This window comes from Tachypleus tridentatus, chromosome 11, assembly GCF_004210375.1.
Source record: "Tachypleus tridentatus isolate NWPU-2018 chromosome 11, ASM421037v1, whole genome shotgun sequence".
Lineage (NCBI taxonomy): Eukaryota > Metazoa > Arthropoda > Merostomata > Xiphosura > Limulidae > Tachypleus > Tachypleus tridentatus.
The window spans coordinates 45,157,859-45,182,521 of NC_134835.1; the positions used below are offsets into that span (position 1 = coordinate 45,157,859).

General features: G+C 33.3%; 2 protein-coding genes across 2 annotated transcripts; one reads left to right on the forward strand and one right to left on the reverse strand.

Moving 5' to 3' along the window:
* Positions 1 to 143: 143 nt before the first annotated feature.
* Positions 144 to 18,661, reverse strand: LOC143232070 (uncharacterized). Its single transcript, XM_076467114.1, has 5 exons — positions 18,348 to 18,661; positions 10,581 to 10,767; positions 9,802 to 9,934; positions 8,317 to 8,428; positions 144 to 3,349 (listed from the first exon to the last, which is right to left on the reverse strand). The coding sequence occupies exons 2-5, from the start codon at positions 10,756 to 10,758 to the stop codon at positions 2,684 to 2,686; spliced, it is 1,089 nt and encodes a 362-aa protein (XP_076323229.1). The 5' UTR covers positions 10,759 to 10,767; positions 18,348 to 18,661; the 3' UTR covers positions 144 to 2,683.
* On the forward strand, positions 16,492 to 24,060 carry LOC143231356 (putative ammonium transporter 2). The gene is made up of 3 exons (XM_076465898.1): positions 16,492 to 16,556; positions 22,682 to 22,998; positions 23,740 to 24,060. Exons 1-3 carry the CDS (start codon positions 16,529 to 16,531, stop codon positions 24,058 to 24,060), a joined length of 666 nt encoding a protein of 221 aa, XP_076322013.1. The 5' UTR covers positions 16,492 to 16,528.
* The last annotated feature ends 603 nt before the right edge of the window (positions 24,061 to 24,663 follow it).

Genomic DNA, 24,663 nt, shown 5'->3' on the forward strand with positions numbered 1-24,663 from the left:
TAATATCGTGTAACTGTCATTCTAATTACGTATTTTGTATAAATATATTTTAATTTTTGCTCTTTTTAAAAATAAATATAAACATTAATGTTTCGTGAGGTTAAAGAATTTGGTTTGTTAAGGTTAGTAAGCTTTAAGTAACGTTGTGTTCAGAACAAACTTTATTTCTGAAAATTAGTACATGAATATTATGACACTTAATACACAACTATTTCAAAGGAAACTAAGTTTAAGTGTGAAAGCTTAAAATATCTAATACGTGTATAAAGTTGTCCCACAATCCTTTACTGCTTTGCACAGCTTCTACTCGTAAACGTAAAAGAGAAGTTAGAACAAAATCATTTTGTTTATGACCCGGAATTTATTTTTAACAGCTTTATATGGGTATATGATGAAATTGTAATAGCGAAATAACCAGTGTGAATGTAATGATTTTTCGAGGTGTAGGTCCTTTTTCTTTATCTACCAAAACTTTTCTGGCTAAATGTTGTTCACAAATATACAACCATTCACCATAGGGTTCAGTTTTAGCAATTAAAACAAAATCCAAATGAGGATGTTCAAACAACTCGATCAACGGAAGTGATTGGTTTTTAATAGCAATTAATGAAAGAAAAAATTTTGGAAAGCGGTTTTCTTATATTTCTTAAACGAACAGCAACAATATATGAAGCAGATTACAGTATTTTACGCCTTGTAAGACGCACTTATCTTTAAAAATACTTTGAAAATTCCCATGCGTCTTCGAAGACAAAAGTGATTGATTAGCTTTGGGTCTACTCACAACGGCCTTTCATACAGATCGTAATCTCATTACTTACAAATTACAAGTGTGTTTAATAGCGTAAAACATTCAATTTAAGCAATATTGTTGATATACTATGAAGAATATGATGTATTTTACTGTATTTACCCAGTTGAAAACAAGTCAAGGCTACATCAAGGTTGATGAGTCAAAATAGGCCTGGCATAGCCAAGCGCGTAAGGCGTGCGACACCTAATCCGACGGTCGCAGGTTCGCGCCCGCATCGCGCTAAACATGCTCGCCCTCCCAGCCGTGGGAGTGTATAATGTGACGGTCAATCCCACTATTCGTTGGTACAAGAGTAGACCAAGAGTTGGCGGTGGGTGGTGATGACTAGCTGCCTTCCCTCTAGTCTTACACTGCTGAATTAGGGACGGCTAACATAGATAGCCCTCTAGTAGCTTTGTGCGAAATTCCAAAAACAAACAAACAAAAACAATCAAAATGTTTTCTTAGAATTGTTTTTTCCAATATTAGAGTGCATATATCACGATGTAACGTCTTACGAGGCGTTAATTACGGTAATACTAATACATTGATTGATCTTGCATAAAATTTTATAAAACGAATGCATTAATTACGCTACAAAACTAAACTGTATTTATAAAATTTACAGTACTTACTAGAGAATGGTGGAGCTTAAAAGATTAATATATTATAGAAATATGGGTAACTATGTGAAACGATCGTAATTCAGAAATGTATATTTTATATGTATTAACTGACTTGTTTTGTTTAACCATACCAATTTAAATTTATAAATTTAAATATTGTATATAGGTTGTTTAAGGTTTTTCAGTTTCAAAACTGATTTAAACACAAGTATGTGAAAATGTATTACTTAAATACAACAGAACTGATTTTTGTAAATCAAAAATTGAAGTCTGTAAATAATCCATTCTCCAATATAATATCTTGTGTGGACCTTCAGTTCACTCAGTTTCTATTTTTCGTAAACTGATATATTTTTATGGATGGGTTCTATTAGTACTCTATCATATGGTGTTAAACAATAGAAGTCACGGTATTTTATAAAATGTATATAATGAACATAATGGAAGTCGGAGACCACTAGACCCTTTGACATTTTTTAAACGTGTGCAAATAAAATAAAAACACAAGATCTGAGATACCCAAGTACAATGCCGTTGAAGTAAAATATGTATTACACAGCTAGTTATCGGTAATATTTTTACGAAAATTCGTAAGTTTCTTTTATGTTTAAAATTGTTGAAGAAACAAAGTTCGGTTCTATAAAACAGACAACTGGCATGGCTTGGTTACATAGGAAGTAACTTCTACTATATATAATGTTGAGTTTCAAAAAATAAAACAATTATAAATGAAAAGTTCAAAAAAAGAACGTACCATGCTTGATTTTCAAAAGTTTTAGAAACAATCAGTAATTTATTGTATCTTTAGTTTGTGATTTTCTGAAATATCTATTTCAGCTATCAACGATGTAGCATGGCTAAACTTAATTCGTTTCTTAATTTTGAAAAAAAAAAAAAGAACATCAACCAACTGACGAGTCGTTTTAATTTCACGTTAGTGTATTTTCTTCACTTCATGAAGTAAGCTAACAACGGATTACAAATTACCAGTAAATCTTTTGTTATTTTTGTTTGATGGAGCTAAGATATGTAGTGATTTTACGTATTAAATCATTTCCTTTTATCAGTATTTATATGTAATAAACGAGTCAGTAACGGAACACTTAAGGATGAGGGTAGTAACAAACTTTTAGAACATGATTATAATTAAAGTTCGTGTTAGTTAAATACACTTTTTAATTTCACCTCGTCTCAAAGTCACAATGGATATATTTTTTTAACGAGCTATGGATTGGTTCGTCTTCATTTCAATCCACTCATTTATTTACGTTTCGACATCGTTGTGGTGCTCAAGACCTTCGTTCTTGATCTTGTCTCCAGGTTGTAGAATATCTGTATGTACTTCCTGATGTGTAGGAAATAATTCTTCAACAGTCTTTTCGTGTGGTTCGCTATCTGTTTCTTCCTCCGTCACTTCAGGAATCGTCCAGTGGTCCTGTGCTCGAAGCATTGGAGTTTTCGTCCGTCCTTCTCCATCGTCGTCCGCATTTTTGGCAGCACTATCGGGATCTTCCACGTTACACGGGGCGTACTTAGTGGCCGATATGAGATAGTTTATGGGTATAGGTTTCAAGTTACCTTTTTCTTCCCATGCTGATTTTTCCTTACCGAAGTTCATACGGTTGTTATCGCGAGATGCTTGCTGACGCCTTTTTCTCCAACATACAAACGCTATTGTGAGGACAATGAAACCCCCGAGACCAACACTCAGCCCAACTGCTATTCCTACATTACTAGAAGAAACACTATCTTTTTGATGGGATTCGCCATAATTCAAACGGTGTAAAATGTCATAGTACGATTCCAAAATGGACTCTAACCCCTGGTAGTAGTTACCGTTACTAAAGTGAAGTTTGCTTTGGTTATAAATATCCATAGCCTGTTCTAGTCTTAGGAACTGCTCAAACATTGGTCCAATAGCAAAGTTGGACTGCATAAAAAATATATATATATGTTTATGATCTGACAATATATGTAGTAACTTAACAACCAACAATAAAAAACAGTTTCTCATCTATAATGAAAAACATATATAAGGTAAAGCAGAAATTCATTATTTCCTAATCTCAGAAAACGAAATGTGTTTATAATTTTGATATGGTTAATGTTGATATCAAGATGTTTTCCTTATCCATGTCTATTCAGTAAATTGATAATGGTGTTACTTCTCTGAATTTCTTTGTTCTTTAAAATTATAAACACTCTGGAAATAATTAATTCGACCAAGTGTTACAGATTGTACATACGACTACCAAAATAAACAACCTAGGTGAAATAAGGCAGTAATAATTTACCTCTTATTAAATAAAGTAAATTATTTAACTTTGAGTGAGGTAATTAGTCTCTGTATAACTGTGTACTGTTGTACCACTGAAGAAGTGAGGATCACCTTCATTGTCTTTTTATTTTTTCATCTTAGTTGTCCCCAATTTTGAACTGATAATCTAGAGAGATATTAGCGAGTCACCAACACCCCCAGCTAACTCTGGGGTTACACTATATATAATCGAATAATGCACTCACTGTCCTAAAGTGTGAGCCTGGCATGGCCAGGTGGTTAAGTTACTCGAACCGTAATCCGAGGCTCGTGGGTTCGAATCCCCATCACACCAAACATGCTCACCCTTTCAGCCGTGGGGGCGTTATAGTGTGACGATCAATCCAACTATTCGTTGGTAAAAGAGTAGCCCAAGTAGTGGTGGGTGATGATGACTAGCTGCTTTCCCTCTAGTCTTACACTACAAAATTAGGGACGGCTAGCGCAAATAGCCCTCGTGTAGCTTTGAGCGAAATTCAAAACAAACCAAATCAAACCTAAAGAGTGAAGCGCATCTTTTCGGTAATAAGACTCAAATTGAGGATTCTCTTATTTACAGTCCGGCGCGCTAACCATAAGGCTATGCATGTCCAGCCTAAGATTCAAATACGGCCATCTTTAACTGAGGAGAGTTGACCAGAAGAATTTCAACCAATCAGCAGCACCAACCGTCTCTATCCTTATCCTAAAAGCAATTACAAAGCTTCCATAGCTGAGAGTGTTGTGCGTGTTTAGCGGCAACTCACGACTCGCACCTTGGACCTCCCAATACACATCCCGGTACACCCAGCCACTGGTAGACATAAGAGTAGCTGGTAAATTAAACTTCTTCAGTTAATTAAACAGGCAAGTTAGAACAACTTAGTGATCGTTACATGTAATCTGAACACACATTTAATGAAATATAAAAAGTTAATCGCATTATTAAAAAACCCTATTGCGTTTATATAAATAAGGGTTAACACCACATAATAGAAAACAACTCATAACAATAGCCATTTTCAACATAAAACATCACTAGTTTGATACAGATGTTTTATAAGAAAGCTAGCAAAGGACACAGTTGTTATTTCTTTTCTTTGATGGTGTTGTTTTTGTCCCCCTAATGGATCAACGGTAAGTTTAAGAACTTACAACTCTCAAATTTTAGGTTTGATTCCTCAAGGTGAACAAAGTGCGGCCAGTCTTTTCGTACGTTTGCGCTCAACAAATACTTTTTTGGCTAGATGTAATTGTTTATACTTGTACAACCACTTAATATAGCATCAGTCTTAGCTTGGCCCACCATGACCAGGTGATCAGAGCGCTAGACTCTATCGATCTAAGGGTTGTGGATTCAAATCCCCATCGCACCAAACATTCTCATCCTTACAGCAGTGAGGGCGTTATTATGTGACGTTTGATCCAACTATTCGCTGGTAAAAGAGTAGCCCAAGAGTTGGCAGTGGGTGGTGATGACTAGCTGATTTCCCTCTAGTCTTACACTGCTAAATTAAGGAGGGCTGGGGCACATAGCCTTCGTGTAGCTTTGCGCAAAAATTCAAAATAAACAAATACTACTCTTATTAATTAAAACAACTCCAAATGAAAACGATGAAATGACTCAGTTAACGGAAGTTATTTTTTTGCAAGTAATGAAACATTTTTACGAGTTTGGTTTGTAATTATTATGGATTACTATAACTTAACATTATTGAAAATGAATTAGCTATTTTGTAAATATTAGAAATAAATCTCCTTATCTCTTCCGACCTTGTAAATCAGTGATTCCCAACCAGGGGTGCGACATATCTTTCCAGGGGGTGCGAGATAACATTTCAGTTTGTTTTTTTTTTTTGTTTATATTTAGGGTACTGACCTATATATTCAAAAATTACGTTCGATTTTTAATTCTTATTTTTCTTGTTACAAAAGTAGCTCTTTACCTTGTTACGATAAACTATCGTTTCTACCGTCCCTGGCGCAGACCGAAATCTTAATATACAATTGTAAACAAACAACATACGAAACGTAAACGTGACCTAAATACTCGGCACTACTAATTAGGTTACGTTCGTGAACGCCGTCTTAAAGTGTCTATCATTTATTTATATTATGTATTCACGTGATCTTGACTCAAGAAACTTCCAGAAGTATTCAGAATTAATCGATAACGTCATGTGACGTATATTCGAGAATGTTCTAGAAAGTTTCGCAGAGTATATAAACCCATGCGTGATGTTATGGTTGTCAGTGCATTGTTGATTCTGTGTTCGTGCAAAAAAACTTCATTATGTCAAAGAAAAGTGAATGGAATGATGATTATGTGAAGTTTGGTTTCACTTGCATCGGGACAACTGAGGATCTGCAAAAACCTTAGTGCATGCTTTGTGACGCTGTTCTTTCAAGCGCAAATTTGAAGCCATCTAAGCTGCAGGAACTCTTAACAACCGGCATGGTAGAGTAGCTGTTGCAGGCCATGATGTTGAATCGTTGAAAGGTAGAAGAGCCTGCTTTGATTCTCGAGCAACCCTTCCAAAATTAGGTTTTATATCTGTTGACAAACCACTGATGATGGCTTCAAACCACGTAGCGTATAAAGTAGCCAAATCAAAGAAGCCCCATACAATTGAAGAAGAGGTGATAAAACCATGTGAATCAGAAATGGCAACAATTGTTCTGGGAAAAGAAGCCTCAAACAAGCTTATATTAGTGCCGTTATCAAATAATGTTATTCAAAACTCAATTGGTGATTTGAGTTCGGACATTTTGGACCAAGTTATCGCAGATATCAGGGCTAGTCCCTTGAAAATCTCTTCAATTGGACGAAACAACTGATGTTCCAAATTGCAGTCAACTCATCGCACTAGTGAGGTATGTCCATGATGGTGCCATAATGGAAGATTTCATGTTCTGTGAAGATCTGAAACAACCACAAAAGGGAGAGATGTCTTCCAGTGTGTTAAGGACTTCTTTGCGAAATATGATTTAGATATCCAAATTATTGGTTCTGTGTGTATCGACGGTGCCCCTGCTATGCTGGGAAATAAATCAGGATTTTTTGCACTGATGAAACAAGAGATTCTGCACTTGCAAGGTACTCACTGTTTTCTTCATCGACATGCTTTGGCATCAAAAACATTGCCTTCAAAGTTGAAAAAGGTCCTTGACACTTCTGTGAAAACCATCAACTGGATTAGGGGTCGCGCTCTGAACCACCGCCTCTCCAAGTCGCTTTGTGAAGATTTTGGAAGTGAGCATTCAGTTTTGGTTTTCCACACAAAAGTCCGCTGGCTGTCACGTGGGAGAGCTTTAACGCGCTTCTTTGAACTGCGAGAAGAAGTCAAAATTTTTCTGGAAGAACGTGACTATGATCTGCCCGGAGAAATAGAATCACAAGAATTCAACCAAATGCTAGCCCATTTGAGTGACATTTTCACTCGTATGAATGACCTGAGCGTACTTCTTCAAGGGAAAAACATATTGAAATGCTGCGAAAAGTTAAATGCTTTCAAAGAAAAGGTACATCTTTGGTGTCGACGAGTTAAAAGAGAGAATATTTCAAATTTTCCATCACTTGAAGAAATGGTAGGTGAGGATGAGTCCCTAATTCCATGTGTGTGAAGAAATTGTGGATCATTTGGAAATACTATCAAAGTCATTTGATGGATATTTTGGAGGAGAACTGGAAACTTCTGAAGAATGGATTATGAATCCATACTCCTTCAATTTGGATAATATGTCGGATGATGAAGAACTGAAGGAAGATCTTATTGAACTGCGCACAAATCGAGTTCTTGAAATGCAGTTTGAAAGCAAAACTTTGGAACAATATTGGTGTTCGGCAATGGACATGTTTCCAAGACTTTGTGAAAAAGCATTAAATGTGCTCATCACATTCGCGACGACATACTTATGTGAGTTTGGATTTAGTGCCCTTTTGTTAATCAAGACAAAATCTAGAAATCGCTTGATTGCACAGCAGACTTGCGGATTGCTATCAACAACAAAGTGCCACGCTTTGAAAAACTCGTAAGAAATAAACAGGAACAAAAGAGTCATTAAATTTAAATTGGCTTATGAACATTTGAACATTTCAAATTCAAAGAACTTTCATTTCATGCATGGATGAAAATTTATTTTTTTTAGGCCATGTAGGGTTTATGCAACTTTTAGTTTGTTGTAACATTTTTTCTTTTCCAAATGTTTCGTTTTTGTTTATATATCATTAAAAACTAATTATAAAAATTTGTTTTCGCCACCTTCACCTTTATTTTTAAATAAATAATTACTGTGAGGGGTGCGAGAACATATTAAAATTTTTTAGGGGTGCGAAGCATAAAAAAGGTTGGGAACCATTGAATGTAAATGATGGTTCTCTAGTATGTGATCGAACGTCTCATTCTTAACATCATATTATACACGGACTTTTATGTTGTGTGTTATAAAGAAACAAAAATTTTAGTATGCACAGCCAACAAAAATTTGTCAAAATTTTAAAAACATGATTATTTTTAACACTTAAGTACAGTAAAACTGGGCAGCTGATACTTCAAAAAGCCTCATAATTCCCTATTCAGTCAGCAATGTTTTTACCATACCTGTTTTTCTTCAGTTGCAACCAAAATAATGAGGTCATTGTCACAGTGACCAAGTTTCCATATTTTGCGAAGGCTCTCAGCAAATTCAAACACAACCTTCATCTGAGGTTCACTAAAAGAAAACACACAACGAATACAAACATTTTTTGCTTTAGCTAAAATAGCTAGATAATTTTTAAACTATCCATAACTCTAGCTGAAGGTAACGTCTTTAACCAATGCTTCTTATAGCAAGGAACAACACTTATTCTCTTCCATGAACATAGTTTCCAAGCAACAAATGTTAACAGTATATATCATATTAAAGAATAATACTTGTGGTGGTCAAAAACAGAAAATAACTTATATACCTGTCTGTAGTCCTATGTACAAATATTCTTGCATAATTTTGCTTGTATATTGAAATATAAATATAGTTTTATATCATTACTATATCTCGTGCTTGCTATACAGACTTAAATCACATACATTTTCCTTTATAAATCTCTGTAAAATTCTGTTTCTCCTATAAACAGAAGTTAGTCGTTCCAATATTGTTTTATAACTTACCGATTGTCTTCTGAAACAACTTGAGCTACGCTCCTGTTAATAAGTTGACCCAGCACGGTCATGATTAAGGCATTTAACTAACAATCTGAGAGTCGCGGGTCCGAATTCCCATCACACCAAACATGCTTGCCCTTTCAGCCGTGGGGACGTTATTATGTGACGATCAATCCCTCTATTCGTTGATAAAAGAGTGGCCCAACAGTTGGCACTGGATGGTGATGACTGGTTGTCATTTATTTAGGTTTACACTGCTAAATTATGGACGGCTAGCGCTGATAGCCCTTATGGAGCTTTGCGCGAAATTGAAAACAAACATACGTGTTTACAAATAATTGCTTTACACAGCCTTAGTTGTGGACTTCAATGACAAATGACCCTTTATTCATTCACAAACAGGATTGAAAATAAAATTCTCAACATATAAACGTTTACAGTTGAAAGGATGGAATGTCTCGAAACCGGGACCATAAGGTCCACAGTCTGACACGCTAATTACCAAACAGTATTAGCTTGTTTAGTTTGTGAATTTCGCGCAAAGCTACTCGAGGGCTATCTGCGCTAGTCGTCCCTAATTTAGCAGTGTAAGACTAGAGGGAAGGCAGCTAGTCATCACCATCCACCGCCAACTCTTGATCTACTCTTGTACCAACGAATAGTGGGATTGACCGTCATAGTCTAACACCTCCACCGCTGAAAGAGCGAGCATGTTTGGTGTAACGGAGATTCGAACCCGCGACTCTCGGATTACGAGTCGAGTGTTTAACCACCTGGCCATGCGGGGCCAACAATATCAGTAAGCAGATGCCACAACCTAACCAAATCATTTAAGCACATGATTTGCTGTTCAAGTTATAAACCATAAAAATAAATTGCAATCTAGTTTGTTTTTGTTTAATTTGATTTCTTTTTCTTTGAAAATTTAACACAATGACATACTTGTACGGACGAAACATTTTCTTCATCAGGGCTATTCCGACAGTGAATCCTCCCATTAATTTCTCTGGACACTGTTGGCAGACACAAATAGTTTTCGCCTGTATCCGAATCATAATTTCGTTAAGCCTATCAGCTGGTTGAAAAGAGAACTATTATGTTATGAAACCAATAGCTACAAACAGCAACACAAGAACAAAAACATTATTATGTTTAACATTTTTTCCCCATTGATATAGTACTGGCTTTTTTTTTCATGTGAATTTATTTCAGATCAAAATCTTACATTAGGAATTATTCGATAAATTTTTACATTATTATTTTCTGAAAGAACAATTACAAATGAATCTCCTTATCTATTCTTTGCTTGTAAATGATTGTTCACTATATATGTGAACGAACGTTTCATTTTGAACATCATAACATACACGGACTTTTACGTTGTAAAAAAAAAAAGTGCAGGAAATCGAATCCCGAATTTTAGCATTGTGAGTCTATAAATTTACCGCTGTTTACCGGGGGACTTTAAAATAGGCAGTTATATAATCTGAAAAACTCTAAATACAATTCCGAAAATGTCACCTCATTACCTGTCACTAACAACATACTTCACAAATGGTTGAACAGAAAAAGATTTTTGCCCATTGTTAAGAAAAACAAAAACTGTTAGGCTTAATAACGATGCATATTAAAGAACTCAAATGGAACCTGGAATATATATATTTACACAATTACTTTATATATGTGTATGAAATTTAATTTTCCTAATTTCTCATTTTTACCTTGATACTTCAATAAAATGCTGTCAGGATCGCAGATGAAGGACTTTTGAGGACGGTTACACTTCTGCGGATATCTAAGAGGGTTGGGATAACTGGTAACTGTCCAGATGTCCGTATCAGCAACAGTCAAGATCACCACAATATTTATCACAAGAAGACGATAAAGTGAGGCGACCATTTTTCAGATCTACAGTATATTAAATATATATACATAAAACATAGATTTTTTTGGTTTAAATTAACTATGACGTGATTATGATCAAGTATATCAACTTTATATGTTATAAATTTTTTACGTTATTGACGGGTATTTTGAAGAAAAAAACTCGCTTTACCAAACCTTTTTCACAACTATTTTAACACGTTTTCTCCAGGATAAGGCACTGGTGTAAGCCAGTTTATTTTTTGATTTTGAATTCTGACACTTAGACTTATTTTAATAAAACCGTTTGTAATTGCTTCAGTAATTTTTCTGTTGCCTAATCCTTGTCTACTAAAATGTATAAAGTATGTTTCGTGTGGTTTAGAGTAACATTCAGTTTTTACTTAGCTACAGTATTAGAAGGAATGAACTTATCATCGGTCCTTGAGGAAAATCTAAACATCTTAATGTTTCTGTTAGTAGCTGCAGAGAAAACAAAGTGTAGAGAGATAAGACGTTTTGTAATTCATATATCAAATTCACACGCCACGCAGTGTCAAAAACCTTTTTTTCTTCTTCTAAATTTAAAAGTTAAAGCAAGTGTACATTCATCGTTGTTGAAATTAGTTATGATTTTTCTTACTTCATAATACTGAAACTGTACCAAAGAAATGTTTATTAAAGGAGGTTTAAATACGTCCACATACAGACACGCAAATTTCTAGTTTCTAGCTCTAGGAGAATCATTCTATTGGTTCTATCATCACATATTATAAACTAAAACTTGGTTATTTAGGTCTTAGCGTGTTTATCATAAATATGAAATGTAATAGATGTTAAAGCAAGACCAAATACAACAGGAAATATAATACAATCCGTTGTTGTGAATCTTAAGACGCTTAAGTAGTAAGAGAAGCATGCATATCTGATAGATTTAAAAGAACATAATCCTATGTATGGTGTCAAAATGTTCAAAATATGAATGATTGTCTAAATGTGAAACTTCAGATTTAGGAAGAAATCCAGTCTACAGTTAGTTATAAAACTCTAGAAAGACATAATGTTACGCAAGATATTTTTATCAGAAAGTAAGTTTGATCTGCAGAAACAAATTAAAATATTTCTTGTGATAAAACAAGCGCTAGTATTTTAACAAGTTTGCTCATCTTCACTGAAAATACAGAAAACAATATTATTACCACAGAACATTTTATTTTTTCGACCTGAAACAACCAACATGTGAAAAAGTTGTTACTACCAAATGAGCTCAAGTTGCTTTATTTGTTTTTGAATTTCGTGCAAAGCTAAACGAGGGTTATCTGCACTAGCCGTCCCTAATTTAGCATTGTAATACTAGACCACCCACCACCAACTCTTGAGTTACTCTTTCACCAACGAATAGTTATAGCGGCCCCACGGATAAAAAAAACAAGCATATTTGGTATGACGACCATATCATACCGGCTCAGCTTGTGATGACTGTGATAATTATATTTCAGTCACTTAGAACAAACATGAAAGTGATCTCCCCAGTAACAATATTCATCAATTATGACTCCTGTTATGAAATTATGTGTAAGGAACATCAGCTGGGACTGAGAGAGGTGAGAAACAGGCTAGATCTCGGTCTGTCTTTAAGAATTAAGGGAATTAAGTTCATCCTGTACAGAAATTACAAGTCTTACTATTATTATGAAACGTTATAATCGAACGTACTGGGAAACAAACAGGTGCAAAGTAAGAAAAAAAGAGGCCTGTTAGGCGTGGGTTTCAGAAACAAAAATGAAATACAGGAGTTCAATGAAGAAACAAATTGAGGAGATGTGAGAGAAACCGAATAAACTAAGAGAGGTGAAAGAAGAAAGTAATATGCTACCTGTAAGTAAAAAAACTGATTTCTAAAGCTATATTATTAATTGTCACCAATAAACAGTAGTGTGTGTGTGTTATATTTATGTTGGTATGAGTTAATTCCTGATAGAAATATATTCTACCTAAATAGAGTTGACGGATATAATAAGGGTGCGTTTGTGTTTTTCTTATAGCAAAGCCACATCGGGTTATCTGCTCAACCCACCGAGGGGAATCGAACCCCGGATTTTAGAGTTGTAAATCCCGAGACATACCGCTGTACTAGCGGGGGGCCGTAATAAGGGAAAAAGAAGTATGGGAATAGTATAATTCATACTATAAATTTCTTTTTTTTTTTTTTTTTTTACTATTAGTCATGGAGGTGGTAGTTTTCAAGCTTATGTATAAAACAAGTTCAACTAGAGATTTATGGTCGGTTTCGTTCTGTAAGCAAAAAGTAATATTAGGCAATCTGCTATGTTAACCGCGGGAAATCGATCCCCAGATTTTGGTATAAGCTGATTTAATTCGTAGATGATCCACAGAGAACTTTAGGGGTTGGAAACTTTCTTCCCTAGTTCCTTGATGCATTAATCAGTATTTTAAATACTGTTTCGAGTAATACGAATATCAAAATAACGATAATAAACAGACACTGAAAAATATTACCCTTAGATATTTTTAAAAAACACATGCGTAGAAATTCAAGAATTTATTATCATCAACTTGCAAAATAATTATAATTAAAATTTACATCTCGTCCCATAGTGTATGTCTACTGTTCCTGAATGAACCGTGTTTCTGTCGTTTTGCAATATCATTTTTTTGTTATATGTTTAGCTAGAAATATCAAAAAAGCTGTTTTTGCCAGATTTGGACATAAAACTTTAAGTAAATGATGAAATTTTACAAAACATATTTTACTTAATAATATTAAAACCGCTTTAGTTCAATAATCATATTTTATCTGTATGACTGCCCGTATCTCTTAAACTCACTTGCATCAAAAGTAGTTATAAAAGGCAAAGTTGGCTGATCAGATTCATTCTTGTTTTTCACTAACCGTTTATTAGAGATGAATATTAAGTTGTTGCAAGCGCGTAGTGTTTTGCACTCGTACGCGTATTTTAATAACTGAGAAACTGTTGAAAGAAAGGGAGAAACTTTGATCAAGGTATTCTATCCATACTAAATAATTTAAAAAAGTTTGTGACTGCTTTTACACACTGTACTCTCTTTCTCTTCAACTGTTTTTTTTTGTCATCTTCATCTAAACGCATTAAGATACTTAAAAAAAAGACAAATAATAAATTATATTTGTGTCATTGGAAGTTGGTTATATAAAGAATTGCATTGAAGTATGAAGTAGAACAAAAAGAGCAAACTTTTATCATATAAAGATGGACAAAATGTTACTCATGTAAAACAAAATGATAGTTACTATATTTCTACTTTACTTTTTCGTGGCTTTAAGAATTTTTGATAAATATATATATATTTTTTTTACATTAGGCGATAAATTTATAATTCTTCCACCAAGAGGATTCAGCTGTAAACTATTCGTAAATGCAGATACAGTTGTTTGACAGTGTTTGCAGCTTCTACTTAAGCCTGAAAAATGATTAATTAAAAAAACTTGTTCATTAGCCTAACTCGTTTTTATACAATAATTAGATATGTATAATCTTGCATAACTTTGGTTTGAATAGCAGATGGACTTATTATTTACCATAGTACGACGTAATGATTCTTGATATTAAAAAGCGCCACGGTAAATACTGTAAGTTTGGTTACATGTGCTTAACTTGAAAACACACTTTAGAAAGAAATTTTCACTTTTAAAATTATTTATAAAAGTTTGGGTCCCATAAGTGGGGTGAATATTTCCACCATAAGCTTACGATTCACTACAGTACCGTAAGTGGAGTAAATATATCCAACACAAATTTGCGATTTAGTAAAATAATGCAAGCGGGATGAATATTTACAATATAAATATAAGATTCAGTACACTACTATATTACAGGGTGAGTATTTCAAAATGTGGACTCAATTACAGTTATGCTTATTTGATCTACATCTAAACTCAACATTTGGCGCTTTGACCTTGATGTCAAAAATCATTATATGACCTAAAATGTGTACAGTGTAAATATATCACAGGCTTACAGTGGTTTATCGTTTAAATTAACTGATGACGGTACGTATTGTACTTACCTATTTGAAACAAGCTAAACCTGATACCAACAACTATAGGTTATGATTGGCTAGTTCTCAGGGTTAACTCGTATGGAACATTCGGTTTACGTGACATCAACATTAGTGCCACATATAGGACATGTTTTCACGACACTTGTTAAACATGATCCTTTATTTTCCTGAAGAAGAATAGCGGACAATTCGAAAGCGCTCGAATTTTGGGTTGCGTTTGAAAACCATTACAGGTTTTGTATGTGATCCTATGGCTAACTTCTTAATGAAATAGGCTTGAAAGAGGAATTAATTAGGTGAATATTTTTAAACTAAGTTGGAATTAAAAACCAACAAGTTTAATCTAGTACAACAACATTTATTGTGTTGAAATATTCAAATTGCTCATTCACTATCATTTTTCCAGTTTTTATCTAATTCACTAAAATTGTCATTTTCTATTGAGCTTTCGGTAACTCAGATAGTTCGTCACCATTTAATTCATTACACTATTTTCATTATTTATATATGTACTATTGTTAACACATCAGTATGATATTGAACATTTTATGTAGATTTTAGGTTTTAACATTTAAAATACTGTTACGATCCATAATTATTTATGCTTGTTTTGTTTGGTGACTTTATTAACACTAAACTCATTTGACTGAATGCCATTTATTTTGCGGTTTTTGTTATCTCAATTCCAGAACAGTCAGGTTAAAGCTAGTGATTAATGTGTTTGTCTATAAATCAGAGAATTCATAGTTGCTACAAAAGGCCATAAGCACTCTAATAACGTTTTAAAAATGACTACCGAATCCTATCAGATAAGATTACCTCAAGAATGTGCTCAAAATACTGTTAACTTGTACAGCGGTAAGTCTAGTCTACGAATTTACAACGCTAAAATCAGGGGTTCGATTCCCCTCGATGGATTCAGCAGATAGCCAGCTGTGGCTTTGCTATAAGAAAACACACACACACACGCACATAAAAAAACATTATTCTAAAGCATAAAGTCCTCTAGTGGCTCAACGGTAAGTTTTCGTACTCACAAAGCTAAAAAACGTATAACTTTGCGCCTAACAACAAATAGATCAAAACACAAAGAGCTAATAAAATATACGATTACACAGTTCAACGTTTCTTTCTGTAATGAGCAAAGATACTTTTTCAATTAATAAAAAAATTGTTAAAACATGAAGTTTTTATACAACTGTCTTCTATGTTAAGGCTAACACTCTAAACTACATTGAATTGAACACACTAAGCATATAAGAACCCCAAAACTCTTAGGGGTTTATACAAATATAAAATAATACACTGGCAAACCAATTTATTACCACATTCTTGAAATAATGTACTAAGCACAAACCTGTTGTATCATTTTCTGTCCGTATGACAAATTGTTTTATCTTTTGTGAGGAAATGAATATCAATATTAGCTGTTCCAAAATACATATACGTGTGTGCCAAATCGTGTCACAGTCAATATAACATTATGATTAATGTTGTTGTTTTTTTCTTACACACCTTAAATTAATTAATAATTAAATAATATTAGAAGCACTGTTGTAACAGGCACAATATTTTCAAACATGAAGAATTAGGAAAAAGGTAGATATATCATGATTCAACATATTTATTACCCAAGTGTTCTTGGAAAGTATACTTTCGTTGTAGACAAGACATTCATTCACATCTAACTATTAGCAAGATAGTTACGAGCTGAATACAACACAGATAAAGGAGTTTTGTTTGTATGATTTCCAGTACTTCATTGTTTGACTGTAAGTGTTTCTATTTGGAATAATTTTTGAAAAATAGGGCAGTTTCTTAGAATAATTTCGCACAGCAAAAAAACAAACATGTTGTCATTTTGTAATCTATTTTTTATTTTATTGATAACGTTCTGAGTCAGTGCAATACATTTGAGCAAAATACATGTTATTCTTTACGATTATATGTTCAACATTGTTCACTAGGTATCGTTTCTTTAGATTGTGTTTGAATTATAACATAAACAGTAAATAACAAGTACATTAAAGAACATTGATCACACAATATATAAAATACTGGCACTAAGTTTTTTTAGTGATGGCTATTAGAGGTACTGGCAGGATTTCTTCGGTTTATTTTGCATGACATAAAGTGTACACATAGTCTATGTAGTTCAATCGTTACTGGTATATACAGAATATAAAAAAACAATATTGTTTATATTTATAATTGATGAAACAATAATTATACAGCTGTATTTTTTTCAAATCTCATTAATCGTTGGGGATTTCTTTTTCACACATTGTTTAAACGGACTTTCATGATAAGCACAGTTATTTTTAAGTGAGATATATTTTTTAATGTGCACTTTAAACATAAACAGTAAATAACAACAACATTATAGAACATTCCTTGCAATTCTGTATATATAGTTTAAGAAAGAGCAAGTGACAGTTTACAAAATACATTGGAACTTAAACAAAGTTGTGTTTAGTAAAAAATTAAACTAACCAGTCATTATTTTATAATCTATCAAAACTATTTACGTTTTTAACGATCAGATATTGCAATTGTCATATGACAAATATAACTATTTATATCATTATTCGATAGCTACCAGAGGCTTTCAGGCATGACAATGTGGATATCACTTTTTTATTAATTAATTGGGTTTGTTTACAAATTAGCGAGTCTCAGCTATAAAATAACATTCTAATATTATTCTGTTTTAAGTTGTGTCTAGGCTTAGGTTAAACGTAAGCTACTTTATTTTCTCTTAAGACTTTTTACAATAACGTATTTTTGTTTTTCTATGGTTATATTTAAATAATAATTTCCTCGTCAGCTAATGTCAAGTTTATGGACTTATAACGATAAAATTAGGGGTTAAATTTCTTGTAATGGATAGAACGCACGAAGCTCACTACGTAGCTTTCCAAGAAAAAAAGAACAAAGACCAATCTTTACATCAAATGAGCTCCCTCGGCAAATCAGTGGACTTATAACATTTAAAATCTGGTTTCTGTACCTACGGTGGACAGATCACAGATAGTCCATTACGTAGTTTTGTGGTATAAAACAAATGAACAAACAATAAATCAAGCAATTTTGTTTCTCTTTCTGCTGACGGGCTTTGGTGTTTAGAGAGCTTGTTTTGCAATGTGCTAATCGCAGGTGCGAACTTCCTCACTCTTTTAGCCATGTGGGCATTATAATGTAATGGTCAATAGCTGTCGTTGATAAAGAGTAACTCTAAACATATATTGATGGTATTGACCACCTACCTGCCTTCCCACTTAGTCTATCGCTTCAAATTTAAGGACTCCTAGCACAAAAAGCCCTGAAATATTTCTGCGTGAAATTCTATAAAACAAACAATAAAGTAAATCTCCTAAACTGTTTCTGCTAGACATCAGAGTCCGTCGTTGTTAAGGATCAGAACTATGTAAGTTTCAGCACTTTCTTCCAGTATGATACGAATACAATTTATATATGTTTTGCACACAACGTTCTTTTCCGGTTTTTTCTTCAAATAATCTTTAAAATATTCAAACTGTATGCTAGATATGAAAAATACTTACTATTTTTTTCCAAAATAAATTGGTCACCTAAAAGTTGTTTTAACAGTTGAGTTTGATAAAGGCAAGACGCGCACTTTTTTGTAAAGTGCAAACTTGAACAATATGATTTCAAGATCACATCACGTTTAACTTGACTCAAATAACTGTTACTCATAAAACGGGAGTGCTATTAGGCTAAATATTGTTTAAAATATTTTTGTTAAACACATTATATTCAATCTGCAGTATTTACGAGTCTTTTAGAAACGGAATTTGACAAACATTAATTGCGTCTTCTGGTTTCTGAAGATACATTTAATCTAAACATTTAAGTTCGCGAATCAACCGTTACACTTTTATTCCTTGTACTTCGAACTTTGTACCAGCACCACTTATCAAATGCAACGGTTTATACAGAGTTGACTCCTTCATGTTGACACCTGTGCAGTAACTGTTTGAGTCATTGTTTGAATAGCTTTTCAAAGATTGATATCAAATGCATGTACGACAGTTTGCTCCATATTTCGTAGTTACACCTTTTGATATATCTTTCAACCATAATAGTGAAACTATTATCTCTTTGCTTTTGTATCTGTACGCTAGAAATAGAAAAACGTACGTATTGAAAATATTTATTAAACTGCAGCATAATATTTTAAAATCGTAAAATAATCAAACACTAAAATAGAAGAAAAATTCGTATTTCTTAGTAACTTTAGAATTGTGACAGCAAAGAGAATTTATCAGGTAGACAATTTTAACCGCTAGAGAAGTCTACCACAATTTAAAAGAAGTCTTTTAGTTTGTCCTCTAACTTCTCTTAGGCTTTTACGTTTGATCCTGTCAGGTACGGTTTAACCAACTAGAAACGATTCAGGATGCATCAGCAAGGTATTTTTCATTTAAAATACGTAGGTTTCATAGCAGCCATACTGCGTAAATACAGATCAGTCAGAGGTGGTGGCTATTAGAGGTACTGACGGGACTTCTTCGGTTTCTTTTTGCATTACATGAGGTGTGCGCATAGCTAATGTAGTTCAGTCGTTACTGGATGGTTAGAATAAAAGCACTGGTTACATTAATAATTGATAAGACAATAATCACACAGTTGTAGTTGTTTTTTTTCAAATCTCTTTGATCATTTAAGGGATTTCCTTTTCACCCATTGTTTAAATTTACTTTCAGGATAAACACACTTATACTTAAGTGAGCGTTTTTTTAATGTCGTATGTCATTTACTGCTTTTTTGATAAAAAAAATGGTATACAAGTAAGCAGTTATGGTACAATCTCAATCTTTATATGGCTACTGCAACATTTCGCGAAAAAGCTCCTACAAACCTATCACTGCTACATCTGTTGATGTAAATAATATAAGAAAAAACTTTTGAAATAAAAAATGATTTAAAATAACTTTCTTTTCGTGCACATATAAAGTTAACATGCTTGAAACCACATGGTAAATGATTTAAAAATGACTCTTGTGTAAAACATTTTCTTACGATTAAAAGTAATACAACGTTCAAATAATTACACAGTAAACAGTTATTAAAAACTATATATTTAAGACTATGCATATTTCAGTGCCTATGAAATTATCTTTGGGAATAATGGTAAAACATGGTTAGGGATTTACACACACACACAATTACTTACATACCAATAACGACATCTAGGCTTAAACTATTCATAATTACAAAACACCTCTCTATTACTTTATTAGTTCTAGACCTGGGTCAATTTCTCTATTCAATACGATATCACGGTTCTTGTTTTTTGTAAATGTCAGTAGTTTCACTCGTATTTTATTCAATTTTAAATTTTACCTGTTTTATCACCTTATGTCTTATTCTAGTCTATGGCATGAGGTATTTCCGCCACATGTTATGCTAATATCTATTTATTTTCTTTTTGATGTAAAAGCAGAGTTAAGTTGCTTAAAACATGTAGCCAGAAATAAAGGATATAAACCTGAAATAATTGACATATTGCATCGTAAACATTTCAATAAATTAAGAATGTTAGAATGTACAAGATCAGAGGGAAAATGTAAAGTTAGTAATACGAGAACTTGAATTACTTTCAAGGATAGGTAATGTGATAACAAATACATAGAATGTAGTGTAGCAGTTTCTCTGAGTTGTAAGTTAAACGGCCTCATGAGCACATAGAAGAAATTGATAAATGTGGGATTTATAAAATTCCTTGCATCTGTCGTCGCTTCTTTATTAGTCTAACGTCTGGAAATTTAAAATGCAGGATTAAGAACATAAAAACGCGATAGAAAAATACAAAGTTGGTATTAGCAGAATAAGTGGTGGCAACATCTCATGTTATAGACAGGATTAACATTTAAACTTATAAAAGTAGTAAAATTTAAAATTGAATTAGACATCAGAGAAGTTACTGAAATTGAGAAAACAAATTTATCGTATTCAACTAGAAAGCTGATCCAGGTTTAGAAATAATATGATACTCTATAAATGTTTTGTAAGTTTGGTTAACTTACTCTAGGTGGCGTTATTGGAATGTAACTGATTATGTGGGTATATATGTACCAGTCATGCCTTTACCGCTATTCCTGATGGTGATGTCAAAGGTAGATTCTTCTTTTTTTTATCTTTGTAAGGCATACCCCTGTTTTAAATAACTATTTATTGTATACTGATTTTAACGTTGCATTACTTTTAATTGTAAATTTGTAAATAAACCACAGTTTATCATTATATCCGTTAGCTATGACAAATAACATAATAGTATGCTGAAAAGATGCTCTTCTAAAAAATATTAAACAACCGTAAATATTCTAAATATTGCAGGCTCAAGCAGAGAAATCAATTAATTATGAGACGCAGAAACTGACCAAACAGATATGATACTGTTGTTATTTTCAAGAAGGTTCATTTCTATATGTAATCCAAAACAATAATATCTTCACTGTGTTTTTCTATAGACAGATTACAATTTCTTTATCGAGTGGAATTATAGCATTTCTGTGGAAGTTAATAGTTAAGAAATACAATAATAATTACAACAGTCAATAGTAAAGCAATGAAGGATTTTATTCATGTAACGAAGTATTTATTGAAGAAGTAAAAATGTAAATAACTGTTGTAAATGACTGATTCAGATGTATAATGCCATTTATCTGTAGTTTGTCAAAAAAAGGAGGACATTAGAACTGAAGCACATCTGGCAATATTGCTCAAGGTTCAGTTCCTCAAATACAGCAATCTGTACAGATCAATACTAAACATCATGTTCTTCTAGAACCTAGTGATACTCCTGTAACTGTAAAAGAAAAGAGGACAAAACAGGTGGTCATTAGAAGATAACTAACAAAAACATTTTGAAGTTCTAAAACGAACTGTTATTTCATTAAAAGTTTTGGATACCATAGAGTTTCTTTTGAACAGCTTGTAACAGCCTTAAATGAACATGCCTCTACAATCAGGGTTCAACAGCTATAACAGCTATATATGTATATATATATATTATTCACAGTAACCACATTTTAAAATAAATTCAATACTTACCAAAACACAGTTAACAAACAAGTATCTAGGCAAGACTTCACACCAATAGTAATAAACAATCTATCATAAGTATTAATAAATCAATAATAATGGAATCAGGCAAAGGAAATAGAAAGAAAACGTAAAATACAGGAATTCCGATATTCCGAAAATAATTTTCAATATTCATATTGAGTAATAAATAGCGTTAAATTCCTAATTCTCTCTTATGTAATAAATAAAATTATCATTCAAGACATAATGTTTGGATTTACTTCCGTATCTGCAATTACATTACAATCATCTGACGATACTCCAGTTTTAATATAAAAGTATATGTGCTTAAATTCGTCATCTTCAGTTACTTCAGTGGCCAATTGTTCTCTAGTATTATCAGAGTAGCATTTGGTTAAAAATGCGCTCAATGCCACGAATTAGAGATTGAAGACAGGTTGCTAGATAATAGGGACTTGAAACATATACTGCTAATGTTTGTCAACTGATGTGTTCCAGGAAGTGGCTAAGAGCTTCGCTATACATGACAAACATAATAGTGGTAAGGGTATAATGACATTCTTTACAGTGACCAGATCACGTGGGCTTTCAGAGACCATCTTGCTTTTCTGTTCATTTAGTTACACTTTATAACTTGTAACAACACGTGACTGATTGAAATTTTTCAGTTATCAAACGTATGTCAATAAATTATGACTACAAAACTTAGCAGCAATACTCAGGCCTTTCTGGAGATATTGTTATTTCATACATTATGTACTTCCTGTATAGAACTACACATGTATTCATAGACTATAGTATTAATATATATTTTATGTTCTCGTAGCTGGATGTGCTCTTTATCATCCATGGGAAGCCCTTATAGTGGGTATGGTAGGATCTTTGTTTGCCAATTTCATAGCCCGTGTGCTTAATAAGCTTAAAATTGACGATCCTGTCGGAGCTGTTTCGATTCATGGCAGTGGCTCTATCTGGGGAATGATTGCGGTAGGACTGTTTGTGGAAAAAGATTCCCTGTTGTTCTTGAGTAAAGAAAAGGCTGGACTTTTTCGTGGAGGTGGATGGTCTCTTTTGGGAGCACAGACATTGGCTATCACTACCATCATGACCTGGAGTGTTGTATGCACTTATATCCTATTATTCGTAAGTAGTACAGTTTACGTTCTTTTTGAAAATCCAAATATTTTTATGTGTTTTGTTAATAGTTATTTAGAGTTTTCAACCTTCACGCATCTTATACAACTAATGGTGTACATGGCCACATCAAAAGCCCCAAAGTACAGCTATAGCAGTCCATAACTTAGATGTTCTGATCAAATGGAGAGAAAACACATTACAAAACTCGCCTTTTACGTAGGTGCTGTTAATCGATAGCGTGATTGGTTGTAAAAATTATAACGCCACCACAGTTTAACAGATGGAGCGTGTAAAGCATCACATATTGGCTCGAACTTTGAACCGTACGATTTGTAACCCAGCACATTAATCAACATGCCACATCTAACCCCTGAATAATAAATGTAACGATATTTGCACAAACTGCGCAATTGGTGTCATAAGTCAGACACAGGCTGATTAATAACAATAACAAAATTCTCACAGTTAAGTTTTTTATTTACCAACGAGAAAAGAAAAAACAACAACTATATATTGTGCACAAAATTTATTCCAAAGATATCAAAAATATATCTATATTTTTCTCTATTTTTTACAAACATAATTTTACCCTACCAATTATTATCACACATTGTATAAACGTGTGAACGGAGTCACTTGTTTAATTCCAAACAAGAGTTATTTATTAAATAAACGTAAATTATTGGATGAAGTATCGTCTCATCATAAGTTTGTATTTTAATCTGTTATGAACATGTTCTTATTTAGGCCATCAACAAGGTTATACCAATTCGTATGTCTTTAGAAGACGAGTTGGCAGGTGCTGACTTCGTAGAGCATAACATTCGTCACGAATGGCATCCTCCTGGGCAAAACCTTCATCTCTTTGCTATCAGTACACAAGAAGAAACCATGGGTCCAGATATTGAAATAACAGCTGAATCATTACAAGAGAAAAGCGATTTAAACAGTTCAGAGCATGTGGAGTTCATCGCTATACCTATACAGGTAGATGAAATAGAAACAAAATTCAGAAAAACAAAGGAAACGTGGTTAAATGACAGTAATCATTCTATTTCTCTTAATTAAGATGAATGATTTTGACGTTTAAACTATGACTGTTTTATTTCAGCGTATTTATGATAAAATAAGTTAATATATTGTTCTGTTTGTTAATAATTTAATTAAACATACTCTCGACTAAAATGATCGGTAAATTAGGTTTCAACAGGCTACATAAACAGTATAAGTTGAGCATTTCTTCCTTTATACACCTGTATGGGACGAGTTGGCCAGTTTTTATAACTTAATTTTAATGCTGAGTAAACAATGAATAGAGAAACAATATATACATGTATATATTCCTTACATCATGTCCAAGTAGAAATGTTTTATTAGTCCTGGCTATGTATCCGTGATAAGTTTTGTTTACCCTGATGTTTGAAAATGTTATACTATGCAGCACACTAAAATAAGTATTGGGGCCCGGCATGGCCAAGCGTGTTAAGGCGTGCGACTCGTAATCTGAGGGTCGCGGGTTCACATCCCCGTCGCGCCAAACATGCTCGCCCTTTCAGCCGTGGGGGCGTTATAATGTGACGGTCAATCCCACTATTCGTTGGTAAAAGAGTAGCCCAAGAGTCGGCGGTGGGTGGTGATGACTAGCTGCCTTCCCTCTAGTCTTACACTGCT